General features: G+C 39.6%; 1 protein-coding gene across 1 annotated transcript in view; it reads right to left on the reverse strand.

Annotated features, from left to right (window-relative positions):
• Positions 1 to 20580, reverse strand: part of rhpn2 (rhophilin, Rho GTPase binding protein 2) — a 37195-nt gene extending 16615 nt beyond the window's left edge. The window contains exons 1-4 of the mRNA XM_037697620.1: positions 20356 to 20580; positions 14479 to 14594; positions 6716 to 6844; positions 1360 to 1435 (exon numbers count right to left, since the gene is read on the reverse strand). Of these exons, the coding sequence (XP_037553548.1) occupies positions 1360 to 1435; positions 6716 to 6844; positions 14479 to 14594; positions 20356 to 20421 (387 nt within the window). The 5' untranslated portion in view covers positions 20422 to 20580. The remainder of the gene's footprint in view (positions 1 to 1359; positions 1436 to 6715; positions 6845 to 14478; positions 14595 to 20355) is intronic.
• Positions 20581 to 26253: the final 5673 nt, after the last annotated feature.

Consider the following 26253-nt stretch of genomic DNA (forward strand, 5'->3'; position numbering starts at 1 on the left):
CACACACACACACACACACACACACACACACACACACACACACACACCTTTCTCTTTCTGAGACCGTCTGTCACAGCAGAGGCAATGGAAAAAACAGACTCCCCCTCCTTTCTCTTTCTGGGGCTGTCTGTCACAGCAGAGGCAATGAGGAAAGAGACACCCCCCATACTTTCTCTTTCTGCGGCTGTTTGTCACAGCAAATGTGATGGGGAAAGACAGACCCCACCTGCCCCCTCCTTTCTCTTTCTCTGCTGTGACTGACAGCCTCAGAAAGAGAAAGGAGGGGGTAGGGGGTGGAGTCTGCCTTTCTCCATCACTACCTCTCAGGGAGCAGGGATGAACAGATCAGATGAACAAATGTAGAATATCAGAGAAAATGCTCAGGTGGAAAAATAAGACTGACTCAGTTTTAAAAAAAAAGAGAGAGAGTGGCTGAGTGTGGTGCACTCAAGTACAAGACAGATTCCCCGCCCCCTCCTTCCTCTTTCTGAGGCCGTCTGTCAGCAGAGAAAGAGAAATGAGGTGGGGGGGTCTGCTTTTCCCCATCCTGTCCCAGAGACACACAACACGAGGCGCACAACAGCCAGCCTAGGAAATAGAAAGGAGGGGGCGGGGAGGTCTGTCTTATACCTGAGTGATTCGCATGAGCAGCATGGATTGTTTATTTAAAATAATAAATAATCAAGTGTGACCCGAACCGCTGTTTTGTTGTGCTCTTGAGCATTTAGAACCGAGGTGTCAAAGAAGTCCAAATTTAAAACATTTTTCAAACTAAGGGCCAGTTTCTACATTAACTCAAGTTAGCACATCTTTTATTGGTTGCAGGTTCCTCAACAAGAGTTTGATTGGTCTCATTTGATGTTCTCTGTTGCAATTTTGACATCATAATCAAAGATTACTGAAAAAATTCAAAAGGTAAAAGTATTTTGCGTTTCACACATCATCTTGGGGCACCCGGGCCTTGAGTTTGACGTGTGGTTTAGAACATTGCGTATTTTCACTTATCACGGGGGGTTTCTGGAACGATGAGGGACCACTGTTTTTAACTGATGAGGTAAACCAGGTAAAATTGTATTGCAGCAAAAAGAGTTTTAGTTACTTCATATTATACTACAAATGTTGAAAGGATTTAATTGGCTGTAGAGGTTTGTTCCACTTTGGAGTAAGCTGTTGGGGGAAGAATCAGTTTTGCTGTGCGTTTCCTTGACTGATGAAGCCTTCTGGACCGAAGGCGAAACGGTTCAGCACAAAAAAAAAAAAAAAAAAAGAAATTGTCCAGATGACCTGACTGAAAAATGTTGGATTGTATACCTGGATTATTGAGCATGGACTTTGTTGGCTGTAGGTGTTTTTTTGTACCTTGAACGGAGTAGAAAAGTCAACTTCTTTTGTCTCCTTTAGACCCAAAGCTATCAGGGGAATGTTGGCTGTTTCCCTGGAGGCAAGAGACAAAAAGGAGAAAAATAAATATCAGTCCGTCATCGAATCATCAGCACGATGTGCATGTTTGCTTCCAGACAAAAACAATGAGACAGGCTGACAGCAGGCCTTTTAACATCTTTACACTGTGGTACGACTATATTCTGAAACTAACAAGTCAAAGACAAAAAAAGAGGAAAAGGTTAGGCTTGAAAAAATAAATAAATAAAAACTCCCTTTGACAACAGGCCAAGCCTTTTAGTGCTTACAAGGCAGAACAATTAGAAAATATGTATGTGGGCAGTGTGAGGCACAAACACTCTCTACAGTTAAAAAAGTGCTTAAGAAAAATTAGATTTTAGTTTTATGTTTGGTGGAATTTCATAAAAGGCCCTTCACACTCGACAGGTGTGAGGATTCAAAGCTGAAAGAGAGCCTCCTGCTGCATTTTTACCATTACACAACTGGTTTTATGAATCAATCTGGAGTTCAAACTCTTGTCAAATCTGGCTCAATAATTCTTTTTAATTTTTCTAACATAATTAGAGCGCACAAAATTCAACAAACTTTACATTTTGAGCTGGTGCTGTAAAGGTTTGGAATTTCTGCTCGTAAAATCTCAGAGGTTTCAGTTACGGGCTGAAGGAAAGCAGGTTTGACTGGTTATCACACATGAAAAAAAATGCTTGACAGATACTTCCTGCAGTTCAGGAGGACTGCAAAAAGTAAAAACCCTCACCAAGATCAAAGCACACTTTAAAAAAAACTGCACATAAAAAAGGATTTCCTTCAAAATGACTGTTTAAATAGAAGTCGTCCAAGGAGCATCACAGTAACAGCAACTCTAAAATGATCAACGATGAGTACGTTCACCATTTTTTCAGCATAAAATTTAATTAGTGTCCAGCTGAACAACTCGTACTTATTTATTATTTTGAGATAAATGTGCATTCCTCCGGCACAATGACTCCCAGAACGTCTTCACACACCAGCAGCACAGACGGGAGGAAAGAGGCACCACTGGTATCTATTAGCGCTTCTGAATGAGATCATTCTGGATTTTTCTCCTTTTTGGCACAGGCAGGCCCAGGGGGGAGGAAACTATCTGCGCTGCTGAAAGCCTCTCAGAACCTCCACCCCCATGGCATTCTCACACACACACACACGCACACACACACACACACACACACACACACACACGCACGCACACACACACACCCCTTCCAGAGGACCTGAGATTTAAAAAAAAAAAAACAGGACTGAAGATCACAAGTTAAACCTGCTCTGTGCACAACAGCTACAGTAAATGACACTTTAATTTGTTGGACAGTAGATTTTATATTAAACAATGCAGTGAAACATATATTTCTATCCAACACGTGAGACTTGCATTACACTTTACTGGCTTTATCATGTTCATTAAAATGTTCTTTGCCAGCATTTAAAAATAAATACGTATGCAAATAAATGAAACCGGTTTACTTAATCTAACCAAATATATGTTCATCCCTGGACAACTATAGTGCAGAGTACTAAAAACAAAGTAACCAGTTCTCAGAGCGTGAAGCGGAGCATCAGATCATTTGACATCAGAGTCGTGTGAACTAATCTGGGACAAAGACTAATTATTCTTCCTCAGTGTCACTCAGCAGCGTGTAACACAGACACCTTTATCTGATTGTCATACGTCATCGCTGTAGCTGCGCTGACTCAGAAATCCTTCAGGAAAGTTCAGTTCGTTGTCCCGTACAGGAACAATAACAAAAGGGAACTGAACAGACTCTCGATGCTCTACAGAGAGAACGAGCAAGATTTTAGAGCTGCAAGTTAAAAGGTGAGCCATGTTGGCATTAACGGTCTAATCTTTGTATCTTTAAGAGAGATTGCAGTGGTTTTCCCTTTTAGAAAAGGTTTTAAAAAAACTACAACCTCAGCTGCAGACTGAATGATTTTTAAAACAATTTCATATGAAAAAAATGCATTTGGTTTGGATGAAGAATGAGCACAGAAAGAGGCTGAAAAAGCCTGAAAATGTGAGGTCATAGTTTGTTGTTTTTGTACTTAATTATAAGGGTAACATTCAGGAGGAAATAAGCAGGTTTCACCGTAACTACAGAGAATCGTCCAGAGAGACACCTGCTCAGACATGACGAGTTCTAGTCTGATGCAGATTATCCACATCTTTGAATGCATGGCTTTTTTGTGTACATAGTAACTTTCAGAAAATATCCAACATTTTTCAGTCAGGTCATCTGGACAGTTTCTTTTTTTGTGATGAAACGTTTCGCCTTCGATCCGGAAGGCTTCATCAGTCAAGGAAACACACAACAAAACTGATTCTTCCCCCAACAGCTTACTCCAGAGTGGACTGATGAAGCCTTCCGGATCGAAGGTGAAACGTTTCAGCACAAAAAAAAGAAAATGTCCAGATGACCTGACTGAAAAATGTTGGATTGTATACCTGGATTATTGAGCATGGACTTTGTTGTTTTCAACCAGTTTGACCAGACTGTCAACAAGGAAGAGGGCCAGCAATGGAGGAGGGGGCGTGACAAAGAGACCATCTTATCACAAGCAGAACTGGTTTGTTCCACTTTGGAGTAAGCTGTTGGGGGAAGAATCAGTTTTGTTGTGTGTTTCCTTGACTGATGAAGCCTTCTGGATCGAAGGTGAAACGTTTCAGCACAAAAAAAAAAAAAAAAGAAACTGTCCAGATGACCTGACTGAAAAATGTTGGATTGTATACCTGGATTATTGAGCAAGGACTTTGTTGTTTCAGAAAATATGTTTTTCATTTTAGTTCAATCGGACACACAGAAGGAGCCAGATTCAGGTTCTGCTTATGCCCAGAACAATGACAATTCTCCAATGATCTGTTGTGATGGCAGAGGATTAAAAATTGTACCCAAAGATAGGTGCTGAAATTTGTGGACAGTCTTAATGACTGCTGAATACAGCTGCCATTTATTTATTTATTTTTGTTGTTGTTGTTGGGTTTTTTTTGGTTAAAGCTGAGGATGCTGCTGTGTTTTTGTGTTGTTTTGTTTTTATGCTATTAGTACGTAGCATATTTTTAGTTAGTTTTTCTTAGTTCATATCTTAGATCTTATTACTGTTTTTCTTTTACATTTTATTGTTGGATGTAACTGGGACCCTGAGCACACAATTTCATTCCACCACATGTACCACATGTGATGCGAATGACAAATAAAGAAACTCTGACTCTGACACAGTTTGTTTGACCAGGAAACAAATTTTGAAAAAAAAAAAACAAAGACATCAGAAGACATCAGCTACACTGACACCTAAAGCACACTCAGGAAAACATTTGTCTCCTGTCAGCCCACATGGATTTCCTCATCCTACACAGTCCTGCCAGTGTGCAGCTGTCCAGACTGGCTCTGAAACTGGGTCAAAACCTCACAGCTCTAGCTACACTGGAACCCTGTGAGTCAAACAAACTAATCTGGGCTTATTGTCTAAAAACCTAAAAAATAAAAAACCTCAAACAAACCTAAAATACCAGCACAAGTTGCTATTTTAGGTTTTCAGAGGTCAGTTACAAAAAAAAAAACTTAATTCTTAATTGGTCTAAAGTTCATTTAGAAGAAAATAAATTATTTTAAATGTTTTAAGCAAGAGAAAAAAATAATCTGAACAGCTTGGCATCTACTAAAATTTAGGTCAAGGACCCAAAGAACCGTTACCATAGCAACTTGCCACACAACACTCATCAACATTTCCCTCCAGCTGCTTACCATTGAACTACCTTTTTCTTTTAAGGGGGGGGGGGGGGGGGGGGGGTGGGGGGTGCTCTCAGGGATTGTGTGTGTCTGTTATGTCACCGTCAGTACATCCTCCTCAATTCTCAGATCTTTAATGAGACAGATGCAGCCTCACCTGACATGTTACACTTAAATAGTCTTCTTTCAGCTTTGCCCTCTTCAGGGGTCTCCACAGCGAGTCATCCTCCTCCATCTCTGTCCTCTGCATCCTCTGTCCTCCAACTACCTCCATGTCTCTAACTGCATCCATATGTCTCTTCTGTCCGTTTCCTGGCAGCTGCATTTCTAACATCTTTATTTATACATGTCTTAAACAAAACTACACCAGGTGTGAAAGATAAGATCAACTTCACTGTTTCTATAGAAACTAAGAGCTGATAAATTAAAACACTTACATCTTGGTTCGTAATTTTGACCTGCTCAATAAATGCAGGAGTTTTGTTTGTTTGTTATTCTGGGGCGTTCAGGTGCGTGCCAACACAATGTCAAGGAGGAACAAATGACTCAAAACTAATTACTACAGAGACGTACTGTAATTGTTTGTGCCCAATAACTTGAGCAAAGATATGAGACAATCGGAAATAATTTAAATCCATTATTGAGTAATGAGAAAAATATTTTCACACAAGGAAACCACTAACGACTTCAGGTGACAGGAAGTTTTATTAATTTATATTTTAGAAAAACTTTATATGAAACTGCATGTTTCCTCCTGTGTGATTACACTGGCAAACACCATCCAGTTGTAGCACATCAACATGTCCCTAAATCACTATCCTGTCACACTGCAGACGTACAAAAACTGCTTCCATCCGCACCCGATGCAGTCGTCTATAGACAAAGAAAAATAAAACCCAGAACATATCACTAACACTCACACCCATAAACACACCCAGGAACAAGACCAACCAAGTGAAACCTATGAATAGACGCTAGTGTCTTGGTTTGCCTGCATGATCAGCTGATTGTTTCCTTGCTGCTTAGTGTCACAAAAACCTGTCGGTCCAGTTCAATAACATTCACTTGGTCTCTCAGGCTTTCCTAAATGTCTGTCTCCTCTTTGGTGCGCTTCTTCTGCTATAACCAGTCGTCATAATTGATCCAACAGCTGAGTGTCGTCAAAGCCATCCGTTTCCTGTCTGCTGCTGATCAACATTTTCAGTTCAACATCTGTTTCAGTAATAATTTAACATTTAGAACAGACTGAGAAGGTAAAATGCACAAAAAAATAACAGATGAAATGGAATCTAAATGTTTCAACTTTCATTTTTTTTATTCCTGGCACCAAAACCCACAGGTAAATTTAAATATTGTTTATGTGTGCAGCACACTGATGCACTTTAAACTGACAATATTTTTTCCTTTATTACTGTCAAGAATAAAAAAAAAACATTTTCTATCGAAAACCTGAATGGAAGCAGCACACATCTTTTAAATTCAACAAGTTCAAACATGTTCTACTTTTAAGATGCACATGCCGGTATTTTAAAAAAGTAAGGAAGTCTTCTTACTGTGTGCTTTGGTAGACGTCCACAGAGCTGTTGAGTCCTTCTAGCTGTCCCATGAGAAGCTGCAGGTTGGAGTTGATGTAGCTCAACTCGAGAACTACCATCTCTTTAACCTTGTTGTTGTTTGTAGCCCTGCACACAGAGAGAAAATATACAGAAATATCAGAATTTTAAAAAATAATCTGTGAAAAAGAATGGGAAAAAAAATGTGCAGGAAGCACAACACGTGCCTTTATTCAATCAACCTTTATTTATACAGGTAAATCCCATTGAGCCTCGAGGACTCATTTACAAGAGAGACCTGATTTCAACAAAGAAAGATGACAACAATGGACAACAGCAACAACAATAAACAGTTATAAAAACTCATACTAGTTTTTTTTTTTTTTTTAACAAATAGGATGGCTAAAAGGAAAAAGGTAACAAAACAAAAAAAAAAACCAGCTAGATTCCAAGACAAATGTATAAAACTAAAAACAGGAACATGTCTGCATTGGTCCCTGCCAGGAGTCTAACAGATTCTTAAAGCCACTTAGAGAGGTCAAGGTCGAGAGCTTCATTATTAACAATGTAGTTGTAGCTAAACACTGATTTTTAAACCAAGTGTCTCCTGTGGTAATCTCATGTAGGCCTGTGTCACCGTGCACTGCTGTGCACGTTAAACTGCACACACGGTTGCACAGTTGAGTTTATGGCAGATGCAACACGATTCGTCCTCCACAACACGTTTCAACAAACTGTAGGTTATCAAGGGACTAGTTAGGAACATAATACGGTTTGTGATGGAAATATGGCTCCACGGAGTTTGCTGCTGATCCCACGAGTGAATCAGATGGTGAAAAGTGTGACACATTAACTCATCCCCCCCCACCACCACCACCACCACCACCACCACCAAGGCTGCATCTTTGTGAACTTGCAGATCATGTCAGCTGGTTTAGATGCTCTGCGTGGCAGAGATAAGGCAGCACTAAAACGTGCAGGTTGGCTTCTTTGTCTTAACATTCACATCCAAAGCAGCTGGAGCCTTTGTAAAGAAGTATTTATGTTACGCTGTCAGGACATACAAAGAAAACCTGCAATTCATGAGCATCTGTGGTGAGTGACACAAGATAACACTCAAACCTCTGAGGTGTCCCTTTATTCTCATCTGCGTTCTGTCTGCAGCGACTCCTCACAAGTTCACAGTTGATCAGAACAAATTAAGCATTTACCGTAACATGTACCGAACGCATCTCACCTCAAACCTGTTCGTGCACACACATACTCTTTGTTATAAAATGTGTTCTGCTCCGATTATAAATGCCATTTTAATACTAAATGTAGTATCGGCTGAAAAGTCGAGAGAAAAAAAAAGGATAAAAAGCATACCGTACTTTTCGCTGTATAAGTCGCACCTTTTTGCATAAATTAACATGCCCTGTGACTTATACAGCAAAGAGACATATTTATGTTTTTTCCCCTCATATTTATAACCCATTTTTTGTCTGAGATTTGACAATTTCATTCATTCTGACATGGAAAATATTGAACAATATCATTTTCAGCTGCTAGAGGGTGCTCAAGTAATATGGCAAGTCAAGTGTCTCATTAATAGGTAAAAGTGGCTATTAATGAGACACTTGGCTTACCATACAAAGCCACCTTCGTCTCACTCCAAAACTCCTGGAGCAAATGTCAAATCAGCTGCATGTTGCTGCAGCACCCAGATGAAATGCAGCTGATTTAACCATTAAAGTGCATTTATTAAGGAAAAATTAAACTGAGACACACATTTGCTATAATTTCAAGCAAGCAAATAATTGTTTTTAAGTGTTAATCTTGTTAAATTTTTGTTAAAGTTCTCCCGTGCGCGTTCCCGCGGCCGCCATTTGGCAGCCAATCGATTTTTGGCACAACACCGGCCCATGTTTCCAGGTGGTCAGCGGTGACGCATAACAAATGTGACGCGTGAGCGGTGATGCATAATAGATGCGAATTATATGGCGAAGTGACGCATTTATGTTTTTTTTTCCACTTTGTTAGACATATTTGGACTGATGTGACTTATACGGAAGAAAGTACGGTAATTAAGATGACAAGTCAATAAAGAGTAAACGCTCTGAAGGCTCAGTTTTGTGCAGCAATAATGCTATCCACTAGTTTGGTCTTCATTAAATCACAATGTCTGTCACAAAACTTTGACTTTTGATTCCACAAAACAGACATGAATGTTAGTCCACGCTTCATCAGGTGAGTAATACCACTGCTTCCTTCCCTTTTGGCTGGTGGATGAGTTCTGGAGAGGTTTGTTTGGGAAACTCATCAAGGTTGAAGATCTATATGGGCTTTGGTTTGGAAAGAACAGACAAACTCCATAAGAAGCTGTTATTAAAATCCAATTTCAATAACTAACCTCGTCCAGCAGGAAACCAGACTTGAATCAGCAAATGTGGCTTGACTAAAGACTTCTCCATCTTCTTCTATGAATTGGATGATTTATCCTTTTTTTCCCCCCCCCCCATGTTCTTTTAATTATTTAATAATTTTTTATATTGTCGTTTTGCTTTTCATGTGTGCCTCGGATCTGAAGCAACAGCTATTGTGTTATGAAAATAAATAAATAATGCTTTAAAAATGAAGTTTCCACTAGTTGTCAAAGGAATATTCAGTCTAATTACAACCAAGTTTCCTGCCGTAACAGTGTTTTGTTGCTCTACCATAGCTTTCTACAATCTGATAACTAAATGTTGAACTAAATCAAGACAGTCTTGGTACCATATTCAATTAAACCTATAAAAAAATATAAAAAAAACAGTCATTGTGTTTTAAAAATCAGAGATGGTTTTACAAAAAGCACTGTCTTTTCAGTATCAGATGTGTGAGCTGAAGAGGAGGAAAAGAAGAAGAAGAGAACTGGTCTGACCAGACTGACTCCACCTGTTGCTGATTGACACACAGGAATGCAGAACAAGAGGGAAGAAGGGAAAAATAGGAGGGAGATACTGAAGGACAAACAGCACAACTCACACTCACCTCCTTATTTAAAAATATATCGCTTAACATATTGACACAGATCCTGGATAAACGTATACTTGGACAAAAGCCAAAGTAAATAACTTGATCAAAATTTGTTCTTGCCGTGACATCCCAGGTCAATTTCTAAGAGAATGCTGCCGAGTTGTGCACATGCAAACAGACAGCGAACAGTTTAGGAGTTGAGGTGTTAAAAGTAAACCTGAGAGCATATCTGCAGAAATGCTCACAGAGTGTCCTCCTTGCAGCAGACAGGTATGTGGAAAGACAACACACACACACACACACACACACATGGGTCATTTGCCCCCCAGCTCCTACAGGGCAGCTATGTGAGGTAGAGGAATGCAGAGGCCTCTGCAGAGGTTTCAGGCAGGTTCAAAGAAACCTTATGATCACGGGTATATTACTACAGTGGTCTCTAACCCTGGTCCTAAGTGTGTCCACTGTCCTCAAGTATGAGTCGTCTCTCTGCTCCATCACACCTGACGGCTGCACAGAGGTCTGTCAGAGTCAGTCTCCCCACCATCACAGACATCTACACCTCCAGATGCAGGAAGAAGGCCACCTGCATCATGAAGGACCCCACTCACCCAGCACACACACTTTTTGCCCCACTCCCCTCAGGAAGGAGGTTGAGGAGCATTATGTGTAGAACCACTAGACTGAGGAACAGCTTCTGCCCTGAGGCTGTTAGACTCATGAATCTCTAACCAGGATAATCACTGTGAAAAAAAAAATCACGGTGCTGCTGATCTGTTTCATGTTGCTGCTGATTCGTTTCATGTTGCTGCTGATCTGTTTCATGTTGCTGCTGATCCGTTTCATGTTGCTGCTGATCCGTTTCATGTTGCTGTGTTCATTCGTACTCCTCTGCTCACACAGACTCATGTTCGTGCTGTTCGGTGTATTGTTTTTATACTACTAGTGCTTAGTGTATTTCTAGTTAACATTTTTCTTAGTTCATATCTTAGATCTTATTACTGTTTTCTTTTACATTTTATACTTTTGTTGGATGTAACTGGGACCCTGTGTACACAGTTTGACAAATAAATGACAATGACAAATAAAGAACCTTGAATTCTTGAATCTCTGACTGACTGACGAGCTTGTGCTGAACTTGACAGCAAGCTGACAGAGGAGGCTAAATCAATCATCTGAACCAGGTGAGTAAAGCAGAAGAAACATCTCAAACACGTAGGGCGATGAGCTCTGAAAACCAGGGCTGGAGACCACTCTGACACCATCAGTTAACTGAGTTGGGCCATAGTTTGGACGTCAGAACTGCACCACCAAAGTTGTTGTACCCACATACAAAGAAGCAGCACAGATTAATTATTATCATCTGCAGCAGATATTTCCAGGACCATAATTATACAATCGTCTCTGACAGAGGATGAAAACAATTCCAGCTTTGCTGTTATACTGTAATTGTCAAACACTGAGTACACAGACGTACACACCCTCACCAGACGGACTTGAACACAAAGGGAGGCAGAAAGAGATGGTCCTGCATGATCAAAAGACGCAGCTACCTTCATTCATGCAAACTTGCACCCTCGTGCATTCTCTACAACCAGTTTCACAAAACAACTCTGCAGTACAGGTGCAAAGATGACTGCAACGCCATGAGTCGTTCACAAACTGAGCCGGCCACGTCTCAGGACAATGTGTGCTCATATAAAGAAAGCATTGTGAAAACAAAGCAGGCGTAAAGTGGAACTCGGCGTTGTTGATGTTGAGGATCCTTCAGCTTTGCAACAGACTGTCATCTCTACGTTCAACGCTCCAGCTGCGTCATCTTTACACATACGACCGTTTTAGCTCGGTGAATACATCAGCTGGTGGCTCAGAAGTACAGTAAGTTGACTTCAACCCTCCCAGCTCCGCTCTTTAATAAATCACGCAGAAAATAAAAAGGTACATCAGGCCCACTTTTAAAGTGCTTTATGGAAGAAACCATTTTGTCTTGTCAGGAAGCTTCAGCTTCTGGTTCAGGTCTAATTTTGTTTATTAAATTTTGACAGCTGTCTTGATTTGCGATCAGAATGAAAAACAGATTTCTAACACCCATCAGTGATCTTTCATTTATCCATACTTTATGCAAAGATTGTTTTCTGCGCATGTGAGATCAAAGCAACTGGCCCAGACAACATCCCCGGAAAAGTGTTGAAGGAATGTGCTGATCAGCTCTGTGAGGTGTTGGCAGACATCTTTAACACCTCACTTACCCTGGAGACAGTTCCCACCTGCCTGAAGACTGCCACCATCATCCCAGTCCCAAAAAGCTCTACAGTGACTGGTCTGAATGACTATCGGCCAGTGGCCCTCACCCCGATAGTCGCTAAATGCTTCGAAAAACTGGTCATGACTCACATCAAAACAACCATCAACATCAACGAGGACCCTCATCAGTACGCATACCGTGAGAACCGATCAACAGAGGATGCAATCTCCTCTGTGGTCCACACTGCACTCAACCACCTGGAGCAGAAAAACTCTTACGTCCGTATGCTCTTTGTGGACTTCACATCCGCCTTCAACACCATGATCCCCCAAACCCTGATGGACAAACTATCCACACTAGGACTAAGCCCCTCCATCTGCAACTGGGTACTAGACTTTTTAACAAACAGACCACAGTTAGTGAGGATCCACAACCTCTCCTCCTCCACCATAACCCTCAGCACTGGCTCTCCTCAGGGATGTGTGTTGAGCCCCCTCCTGTTTACTCTGCTCACATGTGATTGTGCAGCTACCCATCCAGGCTGTCACATTGTAAAGTTTGCAGATGATACAGCGGTGGTGGGATGCATCGCAAACAATGATGAGTCCAGCTACAGGCAGGAGGTGGAACACCTGGAGAGCTGGTGCAGAGAGAATAACCTTCACATCAATGTGAAGAAGACAAAGGAGATGATTGTGGACTTCAGAAGGAACAAAAACACCTACACCCCCCTGAACATAAGAGGATCTGCGGTGGAAGTGGTCTCCAGCTACAAGTACTTGGGTGTACACATGAATGACAACCTCAGCTGGAGCAACAACACCACCAGCCTGATCAAGAAAGCTCATCAGAGACTCTACTTCCTCAGACGGCTGAGGCGAGCTGGTCTGGGAAGCTCAGTCCTCACCTCCTTCTACAGGTGTGCAGTGGAGAGCATCCTGTGCTCCAGCATCAACGTGTGGCATGGAGGCTGCACAGCTGCAGAAAGAAAAGCTTTGCAGAGAGTGGTGAAGGCTGCACAGAAGACTGTTGGAATCAGTCTCCCCACCATCACAGACATCTACACCTCCAGATGCAGGAAGAGGGCCACCTGCATCATGAAGGACCCCACCCACCCAGCACACACACTTTTTGCCCCACTCCCCTCAGGAAGGAGGTTAAGGAGCATTAAGTGTAGAACCACTAGACTGAGGAACAGCTTCTACCCTGAGGCTGTTAGACTCATGAATCTCTAACTAGAATAATCACTGTGAAAAACCATATCATGTTGCTGCTGATCTGTTTCATGTTGCTGCTGATCTGTTTCAATGTTGATGTGTTCATGCGTGCACATCTGCTCACAGACTCATGTTCATGTTTGTGCTGATGTTCAATGTTTTATGTTATGAGTGCTTAGTGTATATTTAGTTGATGTTTTTCTTAGTTCATATCTTAGATCTTATTACTGTTTTTCTTATACATTTTATTGTTGGATGTAACTGGGACCCTGTGTACATAATTTCGCTCCACCACATGTACCACATGAGGTGCGAATGACAATAAAGAAACTCTGACTCTGACTCTGAGAGCTTAAATCTTGGCAGGTTTAAGGTTCTCTCACTAATGTTTGACAATTTATTTTTATGAAACAATTGTGATTAATGATTAAATTCTGTTTCTCTGTTCATTTTTATGCCATGGCATAACTGAACAGTGTAAATATACACTAAAACCATCTAAAGGTTACCTATTAATACCTAACGGGGAGTGATGGCGCAGAGAGAAGTGAGCCTGTGATCAGAAGGTGGCCAAGGTGAAGCACCCACACCTGCATCCACCTTCATTTGTCCCCCCATCTGGGCCCTTGAGCAGATATGGCACCCTAGATGCAGCTCTCTGCTCCACACAAAAGTACTGTGGTAGCTCAGTGGTCTGTGGTTGTGTCAGGAAGGGGCTCTGGTGTAAAACAATTGCTGAATCCTTGTGAGAGTTTGTGGCGAACCCTGACGAAGGGAGCAGCCAAAAGAAATTTTAAATTTCTAAAGGTTAATAGGACAGAAAAATCAACAAGGCTTCAGGCTGATGATAATAAAGTTTGCTCCAAAGTAAATCCACCTTTTTGAAAAAAGGCTGGTTTGGAGAAAAAGGTTCTGTACATACAGGAAATATAATAATAAACCAATTTAATGTTTATTTAGTCTCCCACATCCAAAAGTGTGTTTGGTAGCAATGTATTGCTACCCAATTAAAGTGACAGTTCAGCAAGTGAAACTTTTAAAGCCGAAATAGTTAGTTTTAGACCACAAGAATGCTCCTCCTTGAGCTTATCATTCAGGGTCATCTGATCTCTGTGGTGGCAGAGTGTTTAAAGAGGCGATGCCAGACTTATCAAACAAGTCACAAGTCTCTACAGGCCACCAGGGTGGCATCGCTACCAACTGCTTTCTGTACTTTGTTTCTCTTATGCAACACATGCAAATCCAAATCCGTTTGCATGAACAGTGTAGCCATGTGTTACGCTATCTGTGCGACAGTTCGTTCTTACTTCAGCAGGTTCTCAGCTCCAGCCCTCATCCTCATCTGTTTGATGATCTGCTGGTTCAGACTGGCCCGTTTACTCTGAAGTTTGCTTCGTCCGGTCTGTGCAAGGGGGTTGCAACCCTGAGACGGGAAATATAAGCAGAACGCACGCTCAGTAATAATTAGCAAAAGCAAAACATACAAAAAGAAACTGCACAGAAGTCATACACTTAGTACAAACCGTAGGGCTGCATAATATTAGAGCAACTTGCAATGTACAGTATTATTACTATTTAATACTGAGATTACAATATCAGTTGTGATCAACCCACATTTACTCTGCACTTTCTCTCCTGTCATCACCGTCTGTGGACATCAAGACCAGTGAGAGTCTGTTTGATTCATTAAATATATTAACATACAGAACATGAAGGCATGGTACTTGAAATAAATGCCTATAATTTATAGAGGCCTATAATTGGATCCATGTTGTTTTGTTTTTTTGCTGTGTGCTTTCCTTGTTTGTGTGTGCAGCACTTTGGTCTGCCTTGTTGCCGTTTTAAGTGCTTTATAAATAAAGTGGTATGGTATAATTTATTGCAGTCCAAGCAGACCTTCGCAATATTTATCTTGCGCTCACTGATATTGCAATGATGATACATTTTTAATATATTGTGCAGAAATTATCCTGTGAATTCTTGATTTCCTTCAACACCATTTGTTGAAATTTAGGTTGCGATGCTTTTTGTTTTGCATTGAATCTTACTGGTAGTGAACTGCAGACTGACTCGGCCTTCACTTCAGGGTAAATAACAGACCTGTACATAAATAACTTTCACATGCAGAACTGACAGCAACACAAAGGCTGTTAAAAAAAAAGCATTCACATGAAATACTATGATCTGAGATTGGAGTTATTTTAAGACAGCCAAGTCCAAGTCTATCAGGGAAAAGATCCGCATTTACCTGATATTTACAACTGACTGTTTCGAGCAAGTTCTATTGCAGGTAAGATATTGATTGCCAATAGCATTTCCACAAAATAACTTATTAAGTGAAAATTACGCTCTTTCAATAAAGTTTCTTCTCTTTTTTGTTTAATCTTACAGCTACCATGTACAGGTACTTTTGGTCAACCTACTAAAATAGCGGTCAAATAAAATGCTCTAAATGCTACTGGCATAACAACTTCATTTTTTATTTAGTTTCAAAGAATATTTTCTGTTTTTTCAGCCACTAGTTTAACGGAAAACCTGAATGTAAGTTGGGTGTGGGAAGAACCGTGCCTTCCCACCGTGTATTTAACCAAAACACACGTTCTCACTCAGTGTTTAAATATAATGGCCTGTATCTGTCTGCACTGTGTGACCCTTGTTCCTGCCACAGCACTAAGAGTACATGCCTCACCAAGTCAACAGGCGGTCACTCACAACCAGGTATAAACAATGTGGAGGCTTCACTAAAACTCACCTTGTCCAGAAATAAAAGTAGATAAACCAACCAGCTCAGTGAAACCAGTTGGGTTGAAGTCACCAGTGTGGAGACAAATAGTCTATTTCAGTTTCTATAAACAAACTCATTTCGAATAGTTTCCAAAAAGGAAAGAGGAAGAGAGATTTAGTTTTTCCATCTACAAACCCACAACAGGGAAAGGTCTTTTGGGATGGCTGTGGTATAGAGGTAGGGAAGCTGGCTTGGGACCAGACTGTCACAGGTTCAACTCCCCATCATGCCCACATGTCATGGTGTCCTTGAGCAAGACACCTAATCCCCAACTGCTCCCTGGATGCTTATATAGCTGCCCACTGCTCCACCTGGATGTATTTCATGAGTGATGGATTAAAAGCAGAGAACTAATTTTGTCAATGTATAGAAACATACAATGATGGCAACACATAGCACATTCTGTTTCTTCTTCTTCTCCTCATATCAGAGAGGCATTTTCTCATCGTAAAAGCTTTAAACAGATAGAAATGCCCATTCAAACAGTTTCTTTGGGGGAAATAAGTTTCCAACCTTACAGCTGCCACAGTTACAAATTCCAGGAAAAAGAAGGATATCGTGCAGCTAGACGAGAATTTTTTTTTTTCCCACTCAAGGAATGAGAAGTGCTGGTCTCAGTCTGTGCTGTCAGATTTTTCACATTCACATTTGAGTCATGCTGAGACTGCTCTTATCTTAAAACATTCCTGAAAAATTAGTGAGCGGAGCAGGTGGGTGGAACGATGTTCCTTTCGAGTACAAATTTCAACACGGCAGGTTGAGTGTTTTCAACAGAGGTCATATAGCGCATTGTGCTCTTCCACCACCCTGCTCCGGTCACCAGGTTGATCCTGTGTAAACACTTCAGTGGCCTGAAAGTTTAATGATTAACTGTTTATACAAAACTAAAAGGCCTTTTTATTACACATCAGAGTTTTACCAAGGATGCTGAGTTATTCTCAGAATGACAGGAGGAGCATTAGTGAAGGAGGTGTGGGCCGAAAGTAGCATTGGCGTCACTCAGCCATGCAGTCATTCGATCACTGCATCTAAGGCAGGGCGTGGGATAGAACAAGGGAGATGCCAGTGTTTGATAAATACCATAGCAGTAAGTTTCCACTTTTTCACTGCAATACTGAACGTAAAGTTCCCACTGACGATCTTCACCATATGCTGCAATACTCTGTTAATGCTCTAAATACACTGTATGGCCCCAAAAAAAGTTGCCACCTGGATTTAACTAAGCAAATAGGTACGAGCCTTCTATTGGATAATTACTGCATGGGTGATTATCTTTCATCTGGCAACAAATTATTTAACTCCAACTGGTGCAATGAGTTGCTTCTCATTTCTTAAACAACCATGTTGAAAGACACATCGTGTGGTCGTGGAAAAGATGTCAGTCTGTTTGAGAAGGGTCAAATCATTGGCATGCATCAAGCAGAGAAAACATCTAAGGAGATTGCAGAAAGTACTAAAATTGGGTTAAGAACTGGCCAATGCATTATTAAAAACTGAAAGGATAGTGGGGACCCATCGTCTTCCAGGAAGAAATGTGGCCGGGAAAAAAATCGTGAATGATCGTGATCGGCGGTCACTTAAATGTTTGGTGAAATCAAATTGAAGAAAAACAACAGTAGCTCTCAGGGCTATGTTTAATAGTGAAAGTAAGAGCATTTCTACATGCACAATGTGAAGGGAACACAAGGGATTGGGACTGAACAGCTGTGCAGCCTTAAGAAAACCACTAATCAGTGAGGCTAACTGGAAGAAAAAAAAAGTTTCAATTTGCTAGGGAGCATAAGGATTGGACTCTGGAGCAATGGAAGAAGGTCATGTGGTCTGATGAGTCCAGATTTACCCTGTTCCAGAGTGATGGGTGCATCAGGGTAAGAAGAGAGGCAGGTGAAGTGATGCACCCATCATGACTAGTGCCTTGTCATCAATGCAAGATCTTGGTGAAAAATTAATGCAACACTTGATGTAAATAGATCTTGTGACATTGTAGAAGCTTATCGAATCAATGCCACAGAGAATGCACGCCATAATCAAAGATAAAGGCGGTCCAACAAAATATTAGTGTGTGACCTTTTTTTTTTGGGGGGGGGGGGGGGGTGGCAACTTTTTTAGGGGGCCAGACGGTGTATAATGCTTTGTCTCGTAAATCCATAAATCCAACTTTACAATATTGGACCATGATTCTTTATTTTTGTAAAAACAACCCAATTTTAAATAAATGAAAACAGCAGAGTGGCCATCATCAGCACAGTGTTGGTTCATTTGAAACCCTTCTGATTACTAGAAACTAAAATCTAAACTTTACCACTTTGCTAACCATTTCACAGGGTTTGCCCCCCCCCCCCCCCCCCCCCCAATCTACTGTCAGATTGAACAGTTGAGCCTTTCTCTTCGACCCTACAAAACAATTCATTAGATGAAAGCACAAAGGCAGTGCAGCATCGTTTTCTGAACACAGCCAAAAGGTTTGCTGTTGTATAAACGAGGCTTTATGTGGAGCAAAGGGATCGTTGGTTTATAGAAGCTGTGATTTGGAGTGGCGACTGGCCAGCGGGGGGCTTTAGACACAACCTAGTTAAGAGCTTAAATATCCTTTTCCCTATGATATAAGATTTAAGCATGACAGACATTTATAAACTCTCTTAATATTAGAATAAATGACCATTTGAAATCACAAACTGGCTCATTTACAGTGGGACTGTTGTCAGAGTGGGGTTTGGCTATTTAATAATTAAAACTTTATTTTCAGTTAAGCACTACACAAGTCCATACTTAATCGCAGCTGCATCCCTCATTTGTCTGTTTCCTCTCAGAACGCTGCTTAGAAGAATCCAAGAGGGTCTTCAAGTCAGGGGAACTGGTTTGGTTTGTGAACCAGGGCACATGTTGTCAATTTGTGTCTGTGGTCTGGCTGAGGGAAAGCCTCAGGCCAGATGCTACGTCAAAGCTCTCTCTGGCCGAGGAGGACAAGGAGAAGAAACATGCCGATTTCAACTTTTTGGGCTGCCATCTTTCCATCCTGAAGCTGTCCAGTTGGCCCTCAGCCATCTGGAGACCAAACAGTGGACGTCTGGGAAGAACGCCCCGAACCGCGACAGCTCCTCTGAAGTATCAGGCAGATGTAGTGTGGTCTTGTTATTCATTAATCTAATTTTCACACAGGAGAACAAGAAGCAGAGTTTAAGAAAGAACATCACGGCTTCTTCACTCCGACCATAAAGTTTCCTAAATGCAAAGCTCTCCATTCAGGTCATTGTGAAGTATGGCAGAATCCACCAAGTGTATTACATACATAAAAACAACTCCTTAAAAATAAGGTATGAGGTTTCACAGTGTTTAGTCATGTCCTGTGACTGTGCCAGACCCTGACTCCCACTGACCTTTTTTTTAAACCACAGGAAGTGAAGCCCAGAGCCTCAACCAGACAGCGTTCAGAGGGGGATTCAGAGGGATTTAAAAGACACAAAGGATATGCTCAGATACCCATCGAAATAAGCTCGTCTAAAAAAAAATACAGCCTGGGTGAGAAGAACAGTGAGCAATGAGACACAGATCACAAACAGGGAAACGGTAAAAACACATCGGATAATCACTTAGCCACTGCTGACTGGTTTTATCCTCACAACCTCAGACCAGACAAATCCACAGCTCTCGAAAACATTTCAGGTACTGGAGGGTGGGCAAGCTAACTTTACAAGAGCAAGAGCATTTCTGATGTAAAACACAAGATGTTACTCTTGGCAAACAATTTAAGTAAGCTGTCAGATGCATTATAGATTCACCTGTATGGCAATTAGTTGAAAGCTAAAAGTAGATGTTTCGCTTAACTTACATTTTACCTTTAAACAGATAGTGATCGTTGATTGTTTTAAATTAAAGAAAAAGGAATGAAATGGATTCCAAAGGAAACAGTTTTTTCCTGCCAGAAGTATCCAGTGGTCTGGGGTCGAATGGTCATACATGTTTACAGCAGATCGATCTAATCAATCACCATCACACATAAATAGGACACCATTCATCTCCATGCATTCAGTTTCTAAAGGTCACACAAACACACCTGAAGCTGACAGTGTAGTGGTTTCTGCTGCTGACATTTTCTAAGCTGTCCTTTACGCTTTTATAACTATTTAACCAAGTCTCAACTCCCTGTGGTCGAGTACTACTAAAAATACTAAATTATATCTGGTGCTTGTCAAAGGCAACCATGTTTTTTTTCGACTTATTTTACGTTTACGTCTTTTTTTATATACTAGTAGCACCTTCAATTAAGTAAAGTGTAAGTCGTAGGCAAAAAAAGAAGCTGAACCCATGTTTTCCCACAATTTTGGCTGTGTACGCAAGCTGACGCACGGGCAAACTACAGCTAACTGTGTTGTGGAGCGTCGACGAGCTAAAAACTCACCTTTTTGAAGTAACTACCGTCTCCTCCGCTGTCTTCGATTCCGTTCGTTAGAATGGTGTCCGTCATCCTGTGTGGACTAACACTCCGAGCAACTCTGACAATTAAACAACAAGCGCCTTCGAAGGTAAAAAATAAATCTTAATCGCAGCTGGACAACAGGTGAGCAACGTATCCAACAATGAACTCCGTCTGCCTCTGCCTTCACTCCACCCAGCCTACCGGTTTTCCAGCACTTTGCAGCAGGAGCCTGAGGCTCCGCCCATACAATTTACAGACTCCGCCCATGTTAAGAATAGACTCCGCCCACGTAATGATGTAATGTAAGGCTTCTTCAAAAAAGAGGGGCAAACACAACACATGAGTTAATAAAAACGTCAGAACTAGATATCTGCTTCGCTCAGGTGATGTCCACTACATTACAATGAGACGGTAAAACAACAAAAACACGCGTTATACCAACAAATATGGTATGGTATAAAGTTTATTCATTTTAAAAAAGTACAAAACAATTCCATAACAATATAAAAAAAGATACAAGACATTTAAAATGAAAGGCAGCAGAAAGAAGAAAAAATCTTATTATATATGCCTCTTTTTTCAAATAATAATTTCAATCATAATAATTTTCAAGTAACAGAACAAAATGAATAACTCTTTCTAATTTTTCTAATTCTAATACAAAACACACACTTAGCTACTTCATATATACTTTTTTAACAATTCAGCTTTGATCTTTTTCTTAAATGTACACATTGACTAACATCACTCTCTAGACCATTCCACAATCCAACTCCTTGGATTGAGGTAGACCTTCCCTTCAGACTAGTTCTGAATTGTGGTTTGACAAATATCTCTATCCCCTTAAGATTATAACAACTTTGTCTTTTAACAACATTTCTTTGGATATTTAATGGTAATGTGTTATGTTGAGCCCTATACATAACTGATAAAATACTATAATCTACCAAATCATGGAACTTCAATAACTTCAGTTGATAAAATAATGTGCTTGATGGGTGACTGTAATGCTTTCTGGTGATAATTCTTACAGCTCTTTTCTGTAAAATAAAAATAGGTTTTGTAAATGTTTTACACGCTTTCCCCCAAACATCAATGCAATAGATTAAATGTGGAACAATGATTGTGTTATACAACATGTACAGAGCTTTATCATTTAATAATTCCCTGACTTTGTATAGTACTGCAATAGATTTAGATATTTTTGTTCTTACAGAATTTATGTGATTTTTCCATGTTAGCTGTTCATCAATGATTACACCCAAAAATTTAATCTTATTAACTCTACAAATCTCAACACCCTCAATTTTAAATGGATCATCAACAGTTCTCTTTTTGTTACTAAATATCATGTATTTAGTTTTATTTAAATTTAATGATAATTTATTAATTTTAAACCAAGTTTGTATTTTATCAAATTCTGTCTTCATCAATTCCAACATCCGTTTTACATCTTTACCCAAACAAAATAATGTGGTGTCGTCTGCAAAAAGGACACATTTGAGGAGTCCTGATACATTCACTAAGTCATTCACATATAAAATAAATAATTTTGGTCCAAGTACAGAGCCTTGAGGAACTCCACAAGTGATATTGCAGAGGTCAGATCTTACACCATTTATTTGTACAAACTGTTTCCTATCTTTTAAATAGCTAGATACCCAGTGTAATGCTGGTCCTCTTATGCCATATTTATTTAAAATATGAGAATAGTGTAGTCAATAGTATCAAATGCTTTTTTTAAATGAACAAAAATACTAACACAATATTGTTTTTGATCGACAGCAGTAGTTATTTGTTCTATTAATTCCACGAGAGCCATTGATGTAGAGTTTTTTGCTCTAAACCCATACTGACTGCTACTTAGAATGTTTTGTATCTAAAATATGACAAATATGGACGTTAATAACGTTTAAGTTAATGGTTTCTTCTTTTAGTTGAATGAAATCCCCTTAGCTAATTTTTGCAGTTTGGCTAATTAAGAACTATAACGTTTCTTATCAATTTTCCTCTGAAAATATAATTTAGTTGATTTAAAAATCAAACAATAAATAACTTTAAATGAACACAAGAAGTGAAATAGAAATCAGTGAATAGCACATGTGTCAAACTCAAGGCTCGCAGACCAGATGTGGCCCATCACGTCATTTTATGTGGCCCGTGAGAGCTTAAAAGGTCTGATTGTCATATAATAAATAAGTTGAGTGCACTGACAACAAACTATATTTCCCATAATGCATGCCAATTATGTTACCTGCAAAGTAACAGCATCCCACCACTAGATTGCAGTTTTTCCACATCAATATCATTTTCCAAACAAGTGGAATAGAGAAATACAAACAATCCCAAAATGTCCAGGAGGAGAAAAATGGATGCAGATGGAAGGCTGTTTCAAGAAAGATGGGAAGGTGAATATATGTTTGTGCTTCAAGCAGAGAAACCACTATGTCTTTTGTGTTATGAGGCAGTGGTGGTCGTCAAAGAGGACAATCTAGGTCGACATTTTGATACCAAACATGAAGCTAGGTATGCCAAAGTGAGCTTTCAACCCTATTTTGAGTTTATTGTACTTATTAATTGTTTTTTTGTTATATTATGTTAAATTTGCATCAATGGATTTGGGATTGCAGGTTTATGTTTTTATGCAGGTAAATGTTTTCTATATTAATACCATCTCTCATTAGTTGGATGTATGCCCCTTGGCTGTGTGCAGCCATCTGTTTTTTGTAAAATGCTACACCTGTCACACATGTTCTTACAGCTCACAGTTGTTGGTTGGACTGTTATTCTGCCCCTCTTCATTATGACAAAAATGTTTTGAACAAAGTTAATGACATAACTTGTTATTTTTCCTTATTCACTTGGAAAGTTTGATCATTGATTTATGGAGTAATGTGGGTTTCATAACCTGACAAACTAAAAGGTTTTTATGTTATAACAACAGACATATTTTTCTACATCTATGCAAATATATATGTAATATTTTGTAAGTTGAATAAGTAAAATAATTCAGAGTTATTTAACATTAAGGGGTAGTTGTGTTTATTTTACATTACATTTAGTTAAATTTAGCTACATTTATACTGTCTTACAGTTACATCTGGCCCTTTAAAATGTAAATACGCTATGTATTTTAGGTCTAACTTATAGTTTAATTTTAAACGGCTTCTGTGCTTTTTCATTTTATTTTTAAAGAAAATTGCAGACTTCAGCTAAACAACATTATGCAAACCGTCCTCTTCCCCATAAACATAGAAAAATGAACCTTGTTTCCTCCTTCTAAAGCTCTTAACATTTATACATATAAATATTTTAGTTGTAGGGTATCATAATATTACCTAAGAATGTGTTTGTCAAAAGTGTAAACAAATTAATTGGTCCTGTCATCATATTTTATGGTTTTATTACAGCCGTGACAATAATAAACCATTCATCCAGTCCAGCTTTTTCTGTAATGGATGTTTTTTAAACTCCTGTTGGCTTGTGTAACACTTCCTGTAGTCTTAACTGTTACCAAATAAACTTGATCCATGACTGCCCATGTTTTTGTCTAAATATTTATTTTATTTTTGTTTAAAAAGGAAGCATAGCTATGCATATGCTTTTTGTTTTCCTGGTTATGCCAGTTGAAAAGCTTGTTACAGTGTTTGCTGTTATTGATGTCAGGAGAGGATTATTGGTAACGATAAAGCTGAGGTGAAACCAGGGCATTAGGGTGCTGCTGTGGCACCAAACTAGGCCAAAGCTTTCTCTGTCTGGGAAATGTCTGCAGGAGAAATACAGCAGTTTTCAGAGGAGAAGCATTTTAATTTAACCTGTAACATCTTAAGTACATAGAGATGATGGTTTAAATACATGTACATGCTAAGATTCAGTAGAGTTGCAGTATTTGGCTTTGATATTCTTGATGAATGAATTCCTTTCTAAAATATTCACCTTTTAGCTGTTTTGATAATAGCAGTTGGGCTAGGGGACATGTTTGGTCAGGAGTTAGAAATTAAAAAGTTGTGAAATATATGATTTGCGTAATAAAACATCAAAGAAGCCTTTGCACCCCGCCCCACCTGAGCACCAGATTTACCCATTTTCATTCTGTTGTTTTTATTTAAACAACAAAAACAACACACCTCTTTTTTATGGCAGTTGTTGGAAAAAAATAGGGATTTTATTTTTTTACAAATTGTTTCAAAGCCATAATACTTGTCACAATAAATAATTGTTTCATGTTTTTTTATTTTAATTTTGTGTCTGTGTATTATGGATGATAAAAACAACTAAAATTAACTAAGTTAACCTTATTCAATGCCTAAAGTCCGTGGAGTGAAATCAGCAGTCGTGTTTTGTTGCCAACAATTACAAGTCCTTTGTTTACATTCGGGCATTGACGAATACATTTTAGACACTGAGTCGATAAAATAATCCGCAGATGGAAACAGTGAGAGGGAGAAGGATGATGGAATCACGGAGGACAGATGGAAAGATAAAGTTATTTTGTCTTCATCTAACAAAATGGCACTAAAATCTGTAAGGACAAGAGTTCAATCCATCCATTCTTCCATTATCTTTAACCACTTCTTCCTTTTCAGGTCACAGGGGTCACTGGTGCCCATGTCCAGCCTTCACAGTGTAAGAGGTGGGGGACACCCTGGACAGGTCTCCAGTCCATCACAGGGACACATAGAGACAAACGAGACAAACAACCATTCACTCTCTCACTCACACCTAGGGACAATTTAGAGTTACCAATCAGCCTAACATGCATGTTTTTGATCTGTGGGACGAAACCGGAGTACACGGAGAAAACCCACACATGCACGGAGAGAACATGCAAACTCCACCCAGAAAGGCCCCTGACTGGATTTGATTTGAAGACCTTCTTGCTGAGAGGCGACAGCTGTTTCAACTGAGCCACCGTGCCGCCCAGGACAAGATTTGAGTACGGTAATTTTAAGGGAGGAAAATGAGCGGTGGAGAACATTAAAGCAAATGGTGCGGTTGAGATCATGTGCAAATGAGCTGTCTGAAATATTCCAAACTGCAACGTGGGAATACAGGTGCATATAAAAAAATTAGAATCTCGTGAAAAAGTTATTATTTTTTTTATCTATCACTTCAGAACATGAAACTCACAGTATATAGATTCATTACACATTGAATGAAAAATTTCAAGCCTTAATTTCTTGTAATTTTGATGATTGATGTTTTCAAATAACGATAAAAAAAACTAAATTCAGTGTCTCAGAAAATTAGAATATTGTGAAGAGGTTCAATATTGTAAACTGGTGTCACACCCTAATCAGCTGATTAACTCCTAGACATGAGCTACAAATGTCTCATTCCTCAAGTTCAGCTACTGATGAACCAGAGACAACATCAGAAGTGTCTTACCTGCTGAGGAGAAGAAGAACTGGACTGTTGCTCAGTGGTTCAGAGCAATTTGAAAATCAAGTCCCAGAGTCTGGAGGAAGAGTGGAGTCCAGAGTGAAGTTTCCACAGTCATTGATGGTTTGGGTCCATGTCCTCTGCTGGTGTGGGTCCACTGTGTTTTCTGAAGTTCAATGCAGCATCTACCAGGACATTTTAGAGACTTCCAGCTTCCTTCTGCTGATGAACTTTATGGAGATGCTGATTTCATTTTCCATCAGGACTTGTCTCCTGCCCACACTGACAAAGGAACTACAAGCTGGCTGTGGAATAGTGTAATTTATAAGAAACTGACGTTTTGTTTTTTCATTATTTGTAAGCCATAATCCTCAAAATTGCATGAAATAATGGCTTGAAATGTTTCACTCTATATGTAATGAATCTATGTAATATGAGTTTCACTTTCTGTAATAAAAAATATCAAACTTTTTTCATAATATTCAATTTTTTTTAGAT

This window comes from Nematolebias whitei, chromosome 2, assembly GCF_014905685.2.
Source record: "Nematolebias whitei isolate Nwh7 chromosome 2, NemWhi1, whole genome shotgun sequence".
NCBI classification, from domain to species: Eukaryota; Metazoa; Chordata; class Actinopteri; order Cyprinodontiformes; family Rivulidae; genus Nematolebias; species Nematolebias whitei.